This window comes from Heloderma suspectum, chromosome 4, assembly GCF_057233095.1.
Source record: "Heloderma suspectum isolate Gila_16-S chromosome 4, 16-S_ref, whole genome shotgun sequence".
Lineage (NCBI taxonomy): Eukaryota > Metazoa > Chordata > Lepidosauria > Squamata > Helodermatidae > Heloderma > Heloderma suspectum.
Genome location: NC_139461.1, coordinates 133,133,964 through 133,149,664, shown reverse-complemented (window position 1 = coordinate 133,149,664; position 15,701 = coordinate 133,133,964). Strand labels below are relative to the sequence as shown.

The 15,701-nt window shown below is 43.9% G+C and overlaps 1 protein-coding gene across 3 annotated transcripts in view; it reads left to right on the top strand.

Annotated features, from left to right (window-relative positions):
- The window catches only part of TRIO (trio Rho guanine nucleotide exchange factor), a 339,772-nt gene that overhangs the window by 111,460 nt on the left and 212,611 nt on the right, over positions 1-15,701 (top strand). For all 3 annotated transcript variants that reach the window (XM_084850577.1, XM_084850576.1, XM_084850575.1), the window contains exons 4-6: positions 302-494; positions 1,108-1,620; positions 15,027-15,149. In XM_084850577.1, coding sequence (XP_084706703.1) covers positions 302-494; positions 1,108-1,620; positions 15,027-15,149 — 829 coding nt within the window. The remainder of the gene's footprint in view (positions 1-301; positions 495-1,107; positions 1,621-15,026; positions 15,150-15,701) is intronic.

The following is a 15,701-nucleotide window of genomic DNA, read 5'->3' as shown; positions in this document are numbered from 1 at the left end:
AGAAAACAGAAGAAAATGTATCCTGGTCAATTTTTCATCTAGCTATTGTTATGCTGCTTAGAATACAGTAAAGCACAAGACTACACATGTGAAAACAGTTTCATCCAGGATAGCATCTAGGGCTTGACCTATGCTGATGCCTAATCTTACCGGGTTGTCTAAATTTCTGGCCAGACATTGTCCTTCTGCAAGTAAAACTGTTATTGCGTTAAAACGAGAATAGACTTGGCAGATTGAGTAGCAAAGTTGGCACCTGTGACAATACTTGCCTCTATTAACTTCTGTCTTATTTGCCTTCTAGTGAAGAAGTGTGTAAACGAGGTTTCACAGTAATTGTAGATATGCGTGGATCTAAATGGGACTCTATTAAGCCACTTTTGAAGATCTTACAGGAATCCTTTCCCTGTTGCATTCATGTTGCACTGATAATCAAGCCAGACAACTTTTGGCAGAAACAGCGGACTAATTTCGGCAGTTCCAAGTTTGAATTTGAGGTAATTGGTTATAACAGAGTTGGATTTCTTTTTCCTGATGTTGGGTATACCAAGTGAAGGGAAGCCTGCCCTTCTGAACAGTATTTCAGGGATTTTGCATAACTAATGCATGACCTCATAAAAATCTTCATTTCACTGTCACAGAGGAAACATACAGAGGAGTCATATGCTTCTAATTATGTCAGGTGGGGAGAGATGTGTCACTGCTACACCGGTGGAACAGCTGCTGCGTCCAGTACCTGCTCATCCCAGAAGAGGAGGGGGGAATGCACAACCAGAGAATACATAAAAATGGCAGGCATTTCCCAGCATACCTGGAAACACAGGTGGTGCCCACCAATCAAGGATTGTCCTGGTGATGATGCCTACATGCTGCCCATACATGGAGAGCAAGGGTGTTTGTGACAGTTGTGTGGGAAGAAACCCATCTTTGTGGAGGAAGAGAAGGCAATAAATAGTAAATATAGGAACGGTGTGACCCTTATTTCATGTTCTGATTATTAGTGTATGTATATTAACTGCCCAAATGACATAGCAGTTCTCCTCAGTGCTTGTTAGTGTATGTAAATGCGTCAGGTTGTGTGGCTAACATTTAATGGTCGCTGTTTTTCAGACAAACATGGTGTCTCTGGAAGGCCTTACCAAAGTCGTTGACCCTTCTCAGTTAACTCCAGAATTTGACGGCTGCTTGGAATATAACCATGAAGAATGGATAGAAATCAGAGTTGCCTTTGAGGATTACATTAGCAATGCCACACACATGCTCTCTAGGCTGGAGGAGCTGCAGGATATACTGGCCAAAAAGGATTTGCCTCAGGACTTGGAGGCGGCTAGGAGTATGATTGAGGAACATTCGCAGCTGAAGAAAAAGGTCATCAAAGCCCCTATTGAGGACCTGGACTTGGAAGGGCAGAAGCTGCTGCAGAGGATACAGAGCAGCGAAACTTTCCCCAAAAAGAACTCTGGGTCTGGAAATGCAGATCTACAGAACCTCTTACCGAAAGTATCCACTATGTTGGACAGGCTGCACTCGACGCGGCAGCATCTGCATCAGATGTGGCATGTGCGGAAGTTGAAACTGGACCAATGCTTTCAGCTCAGACTTTTCGAACAAGATGCAGAAAAGGTAAAATGGCAGAACATTTTATAAGACGGGGATGGCCGGCTTCTTAAGCTGGTGGGGCCATATTTATTAGCACCTGATCGTACTATGCACTGGAGAACGGTCGGAGCATCTCAAATGGCTGGGTTCCCCTTTAAGAGCCTAGGACCTAGTGTGTGTCTCTGTGGGCAAGCCATCCAGGCTTGGGGAAGAGGTTATTGTTGCTGCTGCTGTAAGGGGAGGAGGAACTGGTTTCCCTAAAGGTGCACTGCAGAACCCCCAGGCTCTCAGGAATCTGATGTGGTCCAGGGCCCACCAACTGTCCATCTCTGTTGTAAGCCATGGAATGGCGAGTGTAATCCTGGTCTCTAGTTTTCATAGGCATTAAGCCCTACTACAATCAATGAGACTTACCTACACTGAACTGATGGCTGGATTGGACCTTTAGACTGTGATCTTGTGAACACTTGGGAGTACGTCCCATTGAAGTTGGTGGGTTTTAGCTTCTGAATAAGCCTACATAGAAACTGGTCACAGGTTTATAAAGCACAAGATTCTGGGGTTTCATATTGGTGGCCTTGTGTTACTGCAACTGTTTTAACGTAGACCATTTGATGATTTAGGCAAATTAATTGTAACTCTGGGATTTGAGTGAGGTATTGTATTACACACACACACACACACACACACAGCTTTTCAGCCAAGATTGACTTCCAAGGCAGCTTACTATTAAAATCCAGTGCAGACCAAACAAGACTCAATAAAACCATAACCCAGTTGATGCTATTAATGTACTTGGGGGTTGGATTCGATGGTCTTATAGGCATCTTCCAACCCTACTATTCTATGATTCTACTTTGGTTTTCTCTGGACTCCTCTCCTTTCAGGCACTACCACTAAGAACATTTCTGAAGCTCAACTAGCAAGGTACCCCTGCTCTCATTAGAGGGTTACGATATACAGGCAACTCTACAAGCATCTTTGACATAAGTCTTGAGAGAATAACGTGCCCTTGCCCTGGTTTCACTTCCAAAGTGAGAACCAGAAAAGGGAAGACTCTCTTTTGTCGCCCCATTGGAGCGACCTGCCACCTGTGCTGGGCCCGATGTAAATAGCCCCTCTGAAAATAACTGCCAAGAGCACCCAGAAGCAGATGTCAATCAGTGGGGCAGAGCTTCTCCTCTGCCAGCTATGGTTCTAATTTCAGCCCCAGCTGCTTTCTCTCCTTCTGCATCGGCTCGTAGTGGCAGGAGGGCTGGAAGGACAAGATGGCAATACTTCTTACCCCCAGCCTCAGTGTTGCAGTATTTAGAGTTTTGACACTATTCCTGCTGCAAGCGTATGACATTATTTGTCACCAAATGGGCGTAGGCATATATTTATGTTTTCCTATGCCAGGCTGCATAGGGATAACTGCAATGCTATGAATGAACACATGTGGTCAAGGCTAGGCCTCCTGTTCTGTCTTGACCTTCCTATGCTTATAAGAAAGATTTCACTAATCAAATAGCTTCCAAGTAAGTCCTTGGACTGCAAGAAGATCAAACCAGTCCATACTCCAGGAAATAAAGCCAGACTGCTCACTTGAAGGAAGGATCTTAAAGGCAAAACTGAAGTACTTTGGCCACATCATGAGAAGACAGGATACCCTGGAGAAGATGCTGATGCTAGGGAAAGTGGAAGGTAAAAGGAAGAGGGGCCGACCAAGGGCAAGATGGATGGATGATATTCTAGAGGTGACGGACTCGAGCTTGGGGGAGCTGGGGGTGGCGACGGCCGACAGGAACCTCTGGCGTGGGCTGGTCCATGAAGTCACGAAGAGTCGGAAGCAACTGAATGAATAAACAACAACAAAGTCAGATATAGATATAGATAATCCCTACATATATTTGACAATGAGTCCAATTTAATGTAAGAATATAGGTTTGTGTTAAGGATTATTACAGCAGGATTACAACTATATCAGAGGTCTATAATAGGTGCGCGTGCGCACACATGCACATGTGCAAACAAACACACAGTTGCTGTGGGACTTCACAACCCCCTGATACCTTACTTTTGCATTTTTCCCTTCAACTCAAAGGTTGTTAGAGATATGAATTAAAGATGTCTAAATCATTCATTTTGTTATCTTAATGATAGCATCAAGAAACAGTAGCTATTCTGAAATGAATTTTAGGGCACATTTAGTCACCCGGTTACCTTAGACATGTGGTGTTTTATTCCCCCTTTCATTTTAATTAGGGTGTAAATGCCCCCAATGCTCTCTTAATAAAATCCTCAAATTAAAAAACAGCAACAGCAGATCCACCAGGGAGGCAGTTTGAACTACCACAGAACAGTTGACTTCTTCATTGTAAAGAGAGCACATGCACCTCAAAAGCATGGAAGGGGTAAAGGTCAAATACTGCCTATGAAGGGCTGTTTGGCTGAGAAGCAGTTCCTAAATCAGAAAGTGACTTGCCTTTTGCTTGTTGGTGAGTCTGAGGTCGGCATGGCGTGCATTTTCACATCTTATCTGTTGCGGTTGTTCGAGTGATGTGTCTGGCAGGGGCTTTCCCATTTTGCAGAATGCTGCAAAGCTGTAATACACCGCCTTCTGGCACTCTCCACTTAGAGGTCTTCTGAGAACCTCCAGGTGGATGTCTACCTGCTTTGCAGCCCAACACATTTTTCTGCTTAGAATGCATATCCATCTAACATTCCGTACAAGCTGGGAACATTCCCCAAGATTTAGGACTCAACAGGGGCTGGGAAGAAGCATATGGAAATATGAGATTCATCCTCTTTGCCAACGACAACAGGAGATGATAACATGAGTAGGAGCCAATTCTGACATCATCTTTCCCTCTGTAGCTGAATATCCATGGAGGTTAAATATGAAAAAATGTTGTTAGAATGGAAAATACATGTGGATTTTGCTCTGTTTTATCCTAAACAAAAGCATGTGTGTATACTGTTGTATTTATATTGGGTTTTGCTAAGAAGTGGGGTGCTCTTGTTTACAAACAACAAACAATATTGTGGCACCTTAAAGACAAACAGATCTATGGCTTTGGTTTTGTGGGATAGAGTCCATGAAAGCTTATGCCACAATAAATGTGTTCGCCTTCAGGGTGTCACAAGGCTCTTCATTGCTTTTGCTGCAACAGACTAAACATGGTTGCCCCTCTGGGAATTTATTCTTTCAAGTGGCACATCAGCAATGAACTCATATGATGCAACTTGTTTTTCTCAAATGGATATGGAGATGGTGATCTGAAGGTGGGGGGCTTTGAATCAGTCCCTTTGTCATGATTAGATCATCGTCTGCTGAGGATTAGAGTTACGGCAGCTTCTCCCCTCTGCAAGGGTGGGGGACCTATCAAGTTGGTCCGTCCCCAAAAGCTAATGGATCTGGGTGGTTTCCAGAGAGCTCTGGGGATGTTTCCGGCTGATATGGCTGACTCTCCTGTTGAAACACTGGTTGATCTGTGGAATGCGGAAATGACCAAGACAGGTAACATGATTGCTTCTGAGCACCCTCTCCAGAGTAGAGCTTGTACTGGTCTGTGGTATACTCCAGAGCTGAGGGTGATGAAGCAAAATAGGAGGTGGCTTGAATGCAGATGGAGAAAAACTCCCAGTGCATGCAGTCGAACATTGATCAGTGCCTATGGTCACATATACTCAGGGGCAGTGAGGGTTAGGGTTAAGGTTTTTAATTTTTGTAAACCGCCCAAAGAGCTTCAGCTATTGGGCAGTATGGAAATGTAACAAATGAAATGGAATGTGATCTACAACATTGACCATAGGTCAACTTCACGTATGCTTAATTACAGCATAACAAACTTTCTCTGCATCTGTGGCAACACATGAGGGGGGTATAGGGGTTCATTGTTTACTGTTGCATCCTTGCTGCCAAATCATACTTATCTAAACAGTTAATCTCCAGCCCTATCTACATGGCACTGCTTTCACCCTTCACTCCATCACAACTGCGCAGCATTACAGCTTTGAATTAGCTTTTGCTGCGATACACTCGCAATTTACTGCAGGCTTCCCCAACAGACTCGGCCGTGCCCTCTTTTTTTGCCATTATATTTTAATGCACAGCTGTGCAGGCCTGTGAGCATGGGGGTGCGACACCTCAGTGGCTGTTTTGTATTTTAGAGGTTCTGTTGTGTCTGTCCGTCCCTCGTTAGGTAAAATGGGGGTGATCTGTGCTTCTTCATTTCCACGCCAACTGTTTGGCACTTCCCCGGCCTGAGACTCTCACGATGGTTCGCTGTCACCCAAATGTGTGAGAGGTACGTGCCTACCCATCGCTCCAAATTGTGGCTAGAGCAAAGTTGGTCCTCCCCCAAGACCCCCCGGCCCTTGGGCACTGAGTCCAAAAGCAATCTTTGTGAAGATACAAAGTTGCAAAAATGTGTGGAACCGTGATTAAATAAATGAGAACACATCTCTGTGCCTCTGTAACTGCATGGCTGTGAAGGGACGGGGGGGAGTAAAGGGGCATCACAGGGTGATGCAAGCACTACACATGCTTACAACACACCCACCGCAAAATGTGAAGTCGGCTTGGGGAAGGGACAGACAGCTCGCAACCATGGGAAACCCACAGCAAACGAAAAACATCGCAGCAAAACGCCTCTTTGGAAATCCGCATTTTCTGGGAGAAAACCATAGATGGCTGCGAAGTGGCAACTGCATTGTATGTCCCGAAGGACCTCGACTCGCAGCCTCCCCGGAGTAAAAGGCTCATGTAGATGGGGCCTTTGTCTCAAACTAGTAGGGCTTTGTGGGTCTTCTTATTTGTAGAAAATTATTGCTGTGGTTCTTTGTTCCATACATATATATATATATATATATATATATAGTGTGTATGTGTTCATGTGTGTATAAAATATGTGTGTGTGTGTGTATGCAGTTATACTATTTTCCAACCCCCTCCCCAAATAACTGCTTATCCATCACTCATCAGTCTCTCTCTCTCTCTCTCTCTCTCTCTCTCTCTCTCTCTCCTGATGCTTAGTCCTGCAGTTCAGTTTGTAATTAGACTCTGAATAAGCAGCTATTTGGTGGAGAGCGTTGGAAAATAGCCCAGTTACAAATAGCCAAGACTGACCCTCTTGCATCCTTGATGATATATTTAGGACCACAATAGGATCTGATCCCTCCCCCATCCACACACCTGAGAGCCTAGGATTATAATACTGAGCTGGAGACAAATTCAGGGGTCACAATGCCCACATTTGAGTCTAGGGTTGTTAGTTTCTGAGATTCATATTCCAAGCTGAGGAACGCATGCTTCAGTGACATTTCCCAAGACATGGTCTGAAGGCACATGAGGCAGCCACCTTGCTGAAGCGAAGCAGGTCTGGGTCTGGTCATTACTTGGAGAGGAGACCACCTGGGAACCACATGTAGCCACCTTGAGTTCCACAGTGGAAGAAAAGTGGGATATAAGTGTAATAATAAATAAATTTCTAATTCCTTTTCATTTGGGAGGTCATTTAAAAGTGGCTTTTGCTGCAGGGTCTGCTCTAAATCTAGAGGGGACCATTTTAAGAAGTGGGGGGGGTTGGCTGGCTTCACAGTCTTCAGAATAGGTCTGTCATGTGCAGTAAATAATGTGCATTGGGCTTTACCTGTGTTGGTTGTACTGTTTTCTTTTCCTCAAGCAAAGTATTACAGAAATGAACACAAAGGCCCAAGCCACAGTTGAGCAAGGTGTTTCATGTGACTAGTAATATGCTGGTAGTAATACTCTGGGGGACCAGGTAGCATGTATACATATGTGTTTCCATCTGCATTGCGGTTGGATGGGAAGGCATGTATTTTTCTTGGCATTGACAAGGTACATACCCTGCATCACGTGCTGCATGCATCAGGTATGTTACTCTGTACTTTGACAGCCAGAATATGGCTGTATCTGCCCTTTCCCCTTGCACAAAATGTGGTCTGTTAGGTCCGTGTAGGTATAGCAGATGTTCATTTGTAAGCTTTGATCACAGGTGCTTAAGGCATCCGCTGAGTCAGGATGATAGTGAATAAAAAAAGCATCCCTAAAATTAGAGTGAAGCTGGCAAAGGAATGAACTGATTCTATATCATGTGGTGGTTCAAGTTAAAGGCACATCAAAACTAAAAGCGTAGTGTGTCCGTTTGGGTGCCGGTTCACATGGATTTACCTTCTGAGTACTGAATGCCTTCCTTGTAACCTTCTTAGGTTTGCCAAGTTAATTGGCATTTAATGAGCAATAGGCATGGTGCTCCTTGTTCTAAAAAATGAACCCCTCATTTTATAATGCAGCAGTTTCTTAAGAAATCCATATAAAAGCAACATATCTTTCCTTGTTCTGCTGCCATAGTCATGAGCAGTGTTGGGGAAAAACTTTTGGTCCAGGGAACGGATTGCCCCTCCCCCACCCCGGACCAAGCCAGCGGGCTGGATGATGTCAAGGGGGCAGTACCCCTCCCTAAAGTCCCAAGACCTCCCATGACATCATTCAGCCCTGGGGGACCAGACTTGGAGTACAGATATCCAGGACAGCTTGGAATTCAAGGTCAGTGTGTAAGCTTCCTTTCTGAAGTGGTAGATTTCTATGATGTTAGGGCAATTTCAGGTCCTTTCCATGTGAAGCTTGCATTGGTACGAGGATTTGGTCATCTTCAAGCTGGCCTAGAAGTCATGAGTGTTTGCTGCTGCATTGTAACACCCACAAACACTGACTACATCATGCAGCATTACTACACTGCAAGTTTCTCTCCCACCACAGTGTGCCATTGGCAGTGCTAATGGGGGTGGAGAAATGTGCAGAATGATCAAGGCTGCACCACATAGTGAGTGCAGTCCTGTCAGCTGAGGAGAGAAAACTCGCCATGAGGAAGTGACCCAGTGTCTCAGCTGGCCTTAAAAGAAGTGACTAAGGAGGGCGAATACCATCAATAAATGCTTACTCCACTGGGTGGTAAATGCCAAACCCAAATGATTATGAGTGTTCCGTATTGGAGAGTTTTTGTATTTGGGGCTATATAAAGAAACAATGGATAAAATGGGAGTTTGTAGTAAAGCTTAAAAAAGATACTGAAGGGGAAGAACCAGCTGAGACAACATAAGTAGATGTTTTATAGAACTCTATAAAATTGCAGCTGTACTGTCTACGCTAAACTACTAACAAAGAAAGAAACAAAGCCCATTGACTAATGAATAACTGCACCTTCACACACAAATAGTGTTTAGATGGCTTAGGGCACAATCCTAGGCATTTTTAGACAGACAAAAGTCCGACAACTCCCAGCATTCCCCAGCCAGCCATGCTTGCTAGGGAATGCTGGGAGTTGTAGGACCTTTTTCTGTCTAAATTCGCATAGGATTGTGCCTTAAATTCCAACCCACTCAGCCCCGTTCTTCACTGATTTTCATCACTTATCTCTTGAACCCCCAAAGCAGCATAATACAAATGGTTCAAAAATTAAAAGCAAAGATGAACGCATAAGATGACTGCTCTGCACAAAAGGAATTATAAGGCTGTCTTGTTAAACAGGTGTCAGCATCAAATGTATGCTGCGAAAATGTGTCTAAAATTGTGAGCTGATGCCCTAAATTTTTTAGTTTAGCAAAAGAAAATTTGCCAAGTCTTTATGACAAATCTGGTTAACTGTAAAATACACTGTAATAAATCATTACAAATCTAGTTTGAGGATTTTTCAAGGACTATCTTTAATCCGACCTTCCATGAGTGCTGCCAGAGCCAGTGTCAAGGGTAGGCATGGTTGGACACCTGCCAATGGCCCACACCCCAGGAAGGGCCCACTGACAATAGCTGCATTGAATTGCTCTTCTTTACCATTGCAACTTGCTTGTTCACCTGCGTCTCGCTCTGGGTCAGACAACAGAGTTAGTGAGAAGGAGGAGCAGTAGATGCCACTGCCTATTGGCTCACTGGCTCTCTGCCTTTCAAGCAACCAAGTGGCAGTATTGGTGAGAAATAAGATGAGAAACAATAGCAGCTGATGACAATGTGGGTGAGACGCTAGACTCGCTAGCCCCATTCACACGTAACGGTTAATTACCCCACAATTTGCTGCCACTAGAAGTCCCATGATTAACCCACAATGGATTAATCTTGGTTTGCCCAACCCAAAGTTAACCTAACAACTAAATGTACGTTAAGTTTGGGTTGTTCCCATGATTAACCCATAGTATCCAGGTTCTCACATCATGGAGCAACCTCCAATCAGGCCTGTCAGAGGTTGCATATTCAAAATGGTGGCAGTACACAACCCCAGCAAATTGTGGGGTAATTAACCCACATGTTGCTGCCATTACATGCAAACTGGGTCATTGAGGGTAGGGGGTCATTGAGGGTACCTTGCCGAGGGCCCTCAAAAATCTGGAGCCAGATTTGGCGCTGTCTGTCAGTTTATTATTCTTTTTTTAAAAATGCAAAAAGAGCTTTTGTAGTTTTCTGAAGCGAATTGTTAACCTGCCTTGACCAACTGCGCCATGGGATGAGGACGATTGTCTGAGCATCTCAGTTTAAATGGACATTCAGGGCTGGCCTTGCCATGCAGCAGGGTAAAGTAACCTGCTTCAGGTGGCCCCATGGGGCAGGGATTTATAAAGGTAGGAATTGATGTCTGAATCTTACAAAGTGTTGGCCCTAGCAGGTTTGGTGGTATCAGGGTTGGATCGGAGCCCAGAGAGCCCCAAAGCAGTTCTGATTCTGAGGAAGAGTTAGAAACTGCAGGACAGGAACCCGCGTGCTGTTCAGAGAGCAGCCAGGGGGAGAGCCCCTCCTGATACACATTCCTGAGAGTGATAGTGACTGTGGCAGAGAGAGGGAGGAGCAACAGCAGTTTCTGGATGCTAGGCACCGGTACACCATCAAATGCGAGATGGTGGGTGCTGAGAGGAGGCACTCAGCCCACTTGCTGCAACGGCCCACTTTCCTGCCTTCCCCTCCAAATGGAGATCAATTGATTCCTAAGGTTAGAACCCCCGAGTAGGCAGCTCTCTTAAGTCTCACTTGTAGGATCAAGCAATTAGCATCTGTAAGCGTCATTAGGTTGAATGGGAATAAAGCCTTGGAAAAGAGCCCTATTGTCTGCGTGTTGCTTCTGGCTACCTGAGGATTTCAGAAGGCAGCAGGGGTGACCTCCTGACAGCTTGATCTCTGTTTGGAGGGGAAGACTGGGAACCTCTGTACTTATGAGCTAGGAGGAGAAAGTCCACCCCTTTCCCGTGGGGCATTGGGGCGCCGCTGTTGCCGTCGTGCCAAGCGGGCTGAGCGCCTCCTCTCAGTGCCCTCAATCTCGCGCTTGATGGTGCACCAGCGCCTAGTGTCCAGAAACTGCTGTTGCTCCTCCCTCTCCCTGCCAGGGTCACTATCACTCTCAGGAATGTGTACCGGGAACTTACGGCTGGGACCGATGTCGCTCTGGCAGCTTCCCAGTGTAGAGTACACTGGAGCCAGTGTAGTGTAGTGGTGAGAGTGACGGACTGGGAGCCGGGAGATCCGGGTTCTAGTCCCCACTTGGCCATGGAAGCTTACTGGGTGACTTTGGGCCAGTCACAGACTCTCAGCCCAACCTACCTCACAGGGTTGTTGTTGTGAGGATACAATGGTGAGGAGGAGGATATGTAAGCCGCCTTGAGTTCCTTGTGAGAGGGAGAAAGGTGGGGTATAAATGCAATAAATAAATAAATAAATAAATCTCCATGGTAGCTTTCTCAAACAGCTTTTTAAAAGGTTGAAAAACCTTTTCATCTCCCCCCTGGAATTGAAAGGGGGGGAAAGGCAGGCTCTGGACAACATCTTGGAGAAAAGTAACCCCCACAAGTTAGTGGGGGGACTGGATTCCAGGATTATCTTCCCAGAGCTTTACCAATGCAAAAAGCTACTGAGACTCCTATTTTATTGGAGAAAACAGGGCTGACGTGTTCCATAATAATATATGCTTTAAGAAATATCAGCAACCTCTGAGGGATGATTTAAGAAACGTTAACAATATTTGAGAACATCTGAAGACCTGTAAGATCTGTTTGAGAGAAACATGGCTGCGCCGAGAAGAAGGGAGCTAGCATCTACTCCCCCCGCATCCTCTGTGTCAAAAGTGTTGAAAACAGAAGATATAGGGGAATTATTTACACTGATAAAGACTTTATCTTTGCAATTTACGGAACAAGTCAAAAGGTTGGATTTAATCCAAAATTCCATCACTGCCCTGCAAGGAGCTGTAGATTTAATTAATGCGTCACGGCAAAAATGGAGACGAAAATTAATGAGCTTGAAGACTGAGTGGCAGGAAATGAAACTACGACTCAAATTTGTTTTAAAAATATATCTGATAGAATCTCTCAACTGGAGGCCTTCACGAAAAGATCCAATGTGCGTATTATTGGGATTAAAAATCTGCCTAATGATGTAAAATGGCCTATTTTTGTGGATAAACTTTTGCATGAGATACTCCTTATTCCATCTGATTATGTACTTGATATTGAGCAGGCACTTCATGTGCCAAATGCTAAAGGGACTGACTATACGATCATAGTCCAATTTGCAAAAGTCTCCACAAAGAATTATATCCTGCGTTTGGCAAGGGAGGCTGGAAGCCTTTCCTAGAAACAAGATAAAGTTATGTTATTTCCAGACTACATCAAAGAGGTGGCGAATAGAAGAAGGCAATTTATCAAAGCAAATAATATGGCAAAACAAATGAACTTACAATATTACTTAAAATATCCTGCTATATTGTATTGTGTCTGAAGGTCAGATGAAGAAGTTTCTAAATCATGAAATAGCAAAGGCATGGCTCAACGTAAAAATGCACGAGAATTCTGTTACAACCCATGAACTGGAATCTTTAAACAAGCTTTGTTAACTGTTTGCTTTTAGTCTACATGATCCAGGCTAATTCAGAAGATAAATGATTATATTTATATTGGTTTACTTTCATCTTTTATTTTTTCTTGCTTTTCTTTATATTTTTTATTTTAAAATAGATAATATATCTAGTATAAAATATATTACTGATGGTTGAATGTTTATATTAAGTTTTATTTTTATATAATACCATGTTATTGTTATTGTTATTATTACTACTACTAATAATAATAATATAGGCTTTGGGGAATGAATTGTTGACCTGTTTCTTTGATATAAGATTGATATGATATAGAAATGTAAGGTTGTTTATTAAACTGTAAGATTGTTAAGGTTATAGATATAGTTTTTAAAATAGAATGGCATCGGAGGCCGGGGGGTGTTGGAGTTTAAACTCAGTTCTTTAACAGGAAGAGGGAGGGAGGGAGGGTTTTTTTTTCTTTACTTCCTTTCCTCCTCCCTTTCCCCCTTTTCTTTCTTTTTTTCCCTCTTTTTTCTTCTCTCTTTGTTATTGTGGTGTCCTCATCAGAATATTGTATTGTGGGGAAATTGAAGTATTGATGAGGTTGTTGGTAACTTTGGTATTGTTTATTTCATTTATAAAAATAAAATAAATAAAAATATATTTTTTTAAAAAAAAGAAGGAATGCGTACCGGGAGGGGCTCTCCCCCAGGCTGCTCCTCTGAACAGCACGCGGGCTCTTGTCCCGCGGTTTCTAACTCTTCCTCAGAATCAGAACTGCTTTGGGGCTCTCTGGGCTCTGATCCAACCCTGACAGGTGGTGCCATTTGTGCTCTGTTTAAGGCAGCAAAGTGTAATAGTGTGGCACCGCGTACCTTCCTGAAAAGCCCATTGTCTGTCATACTCTGTGCCAGCAGGGAATATATTGCTACCCATTTAATTATAGCTGCAATGCTGAATCAGTTACGCCAGGGCGATTGGCGAGTGCCACCAGAGCCAGATTGGCCCAGACATTCTTATGCCACTTGCCCACTGCTGCTGTTCACCGCTGTTCCAAAGTGGGCAAGAATCCCAGCCAGCTGAGCTCTGCCTTGCTGCCACCCATAGGCACTGAAGGCTGCTCAGCCAGGAAGTTGCTATTTTAAAAGTTGAGCATGTTGTGCCACAAGCACATGCACGGTTCATACAGTTCCAGTGGGGGTGGGAAAGGTTCTTTCCCCCTTTTGTGAGCCCTCCATTGTCTGACAGCTGGCCCCAGACATTGAAAAACTGCCCGGTTGGCTAACATAACTGGTTGATGGACCCTTGTGATGTCACCAAGAAGCCTCCCCTCATACCCTACTTAAAAACAAATACATAAGCTAACAAATGAACAGAAGGATGCATGGATAGTTCTGTGACACTTTTAAACACACAGACCGCCCTCCTGAAGGATGTGGGAAGGGGGCAAGACTGGCAGCTGTGTGAGTGCTCAGGGTGCTAGATGCAGATCTGTCAGTCCGGTTGCAAAGCTGGTGAATGGCCATACTGTGAGCCTTCTTTTTGGACTGCCTCTTGTATCTCAAACGCGGCATGCTGGTTGTAATGTTTCAGCTGGGCCTTAACTGGTGCTGTGCTGGGTGATGCTATTAAACTACCATGTTGTGTTTATTAGAAATTACATGTGGGGGCATTCCAGTGTTACACAGCAATCCGCAATCCTGATCTTTGTGCTGGCTTCTGAGATATCTCAGAACTGTGATATCCAATTACTCTGCCTCCTTTGCTTCAGGATCTTACAGATGATTCCTACTGCTGTTGGTAATATCCTGAATTAACCTAGGGCTTGCTAGTGGTAGTCCTGCGAAATAGGCCATCTCTGTTTCGGTAATGGTGCATTTGTTTCTGTTCTACTGTCCGCTTCCCTGTATGTGTGTAGTAGTTTTTATTTTATTTTATTTTATTTATAGTTCACATTTGCCTCCTTTTCCATTCAATTTGCTGCCTAATTTTCCAGCTTATTAAAAACCATCAGAATCTTGTCCTAATCCTTGGATGTACTTACAGTTCTTCCCAGCTCTTCGAAGCACACTTTTGGGGGACATGTGTGTGTTCACTTCTAACCAGAGCAACAGAAAGGTCAAACAAGACAAACATCTGTAAGATCTGACTTGGTGCTTACATCTGCTTTGCTGGGCCGTTAATAAGCACATTTTGAGTGTGGTGCTTTAGTAAACCGTGCATCCACCAGATTGTGGTTCCTTCTTGGGGGTAAAAACAGAGAAACATCCCCATCTTTGTAAATGAATACACAACAAGTATTACTGGCCCACAACAATTTCTACTTGTTCCACTAGCTACTTCTGTCTGTATTACCATTCGGGGCCTAAATATTGATGGCCTGAAAGAACCAAAAGCTTCTCAGCCTGGTTGCCTGAAGGCAATTGATTCTTGCCACTGGGCAAGTGGTTATTTACAAGCCTGTTTTATTCAGCTCTATGTCACTAGAAAGCTCTGCTAAAATCAGGGTAATGTTTTAAAATCCTTTTCTTATAAACATGCAGCTATTTTTAATTTTCTGTCCCATGCTGAACGTTAATTTCTGTTTTCCCCTAGATGTTCGACTGGATTACACATAATAAAGGCCTGTTTTTGAACAGCTACACTGAGATTGGAGCCAGTCACCCTCATGCCATGGAGCTCCAGACACAGCACAATCATTTTGCTATGAACTGTATGGTAAGAATCTTTGGAACTTGCAACAACACTCTGTGCTTGACACATACTTCGTCCTTTACAATACCGAAACATATACCGTTCTGACTCGGTCCCCTCTGTATATACTGTGGTGGAGAGCCAAGGGCAGAATCCAATCTAAATAAACAAGATAAGAGACAAGGGGGAGGAAGAGAGACCAAGGACAACATGGTGCATGAGCTGTACAGGATTTTGTAGCAGAGCTCTGAATAGAACTATTACTGTTTTTGTTATTAATATAGTGCCGTCAGTGTGCAGGGCACTTTATAGATGACAAGAAAACAGACACCCTACTCAAATCTATAATTCAACATAGCAAGATAATAGAGTAAAATGGAGGAAGGGGCAAAAAGGGAAAGAATATGCATTGTTTCAGTTACACATAAACTTAGTTACAGTAGGGCACAGGGACTAGGGAGTTGTGCCAAAGTCTAATGACTAATTAGTCGTGCTACATCTATGCAGCATAACATATATGGACTCCTTCCAAGTTCAGCAGGACTCTTTCCCATGTGTGCGTTTGGCATTCGGGCC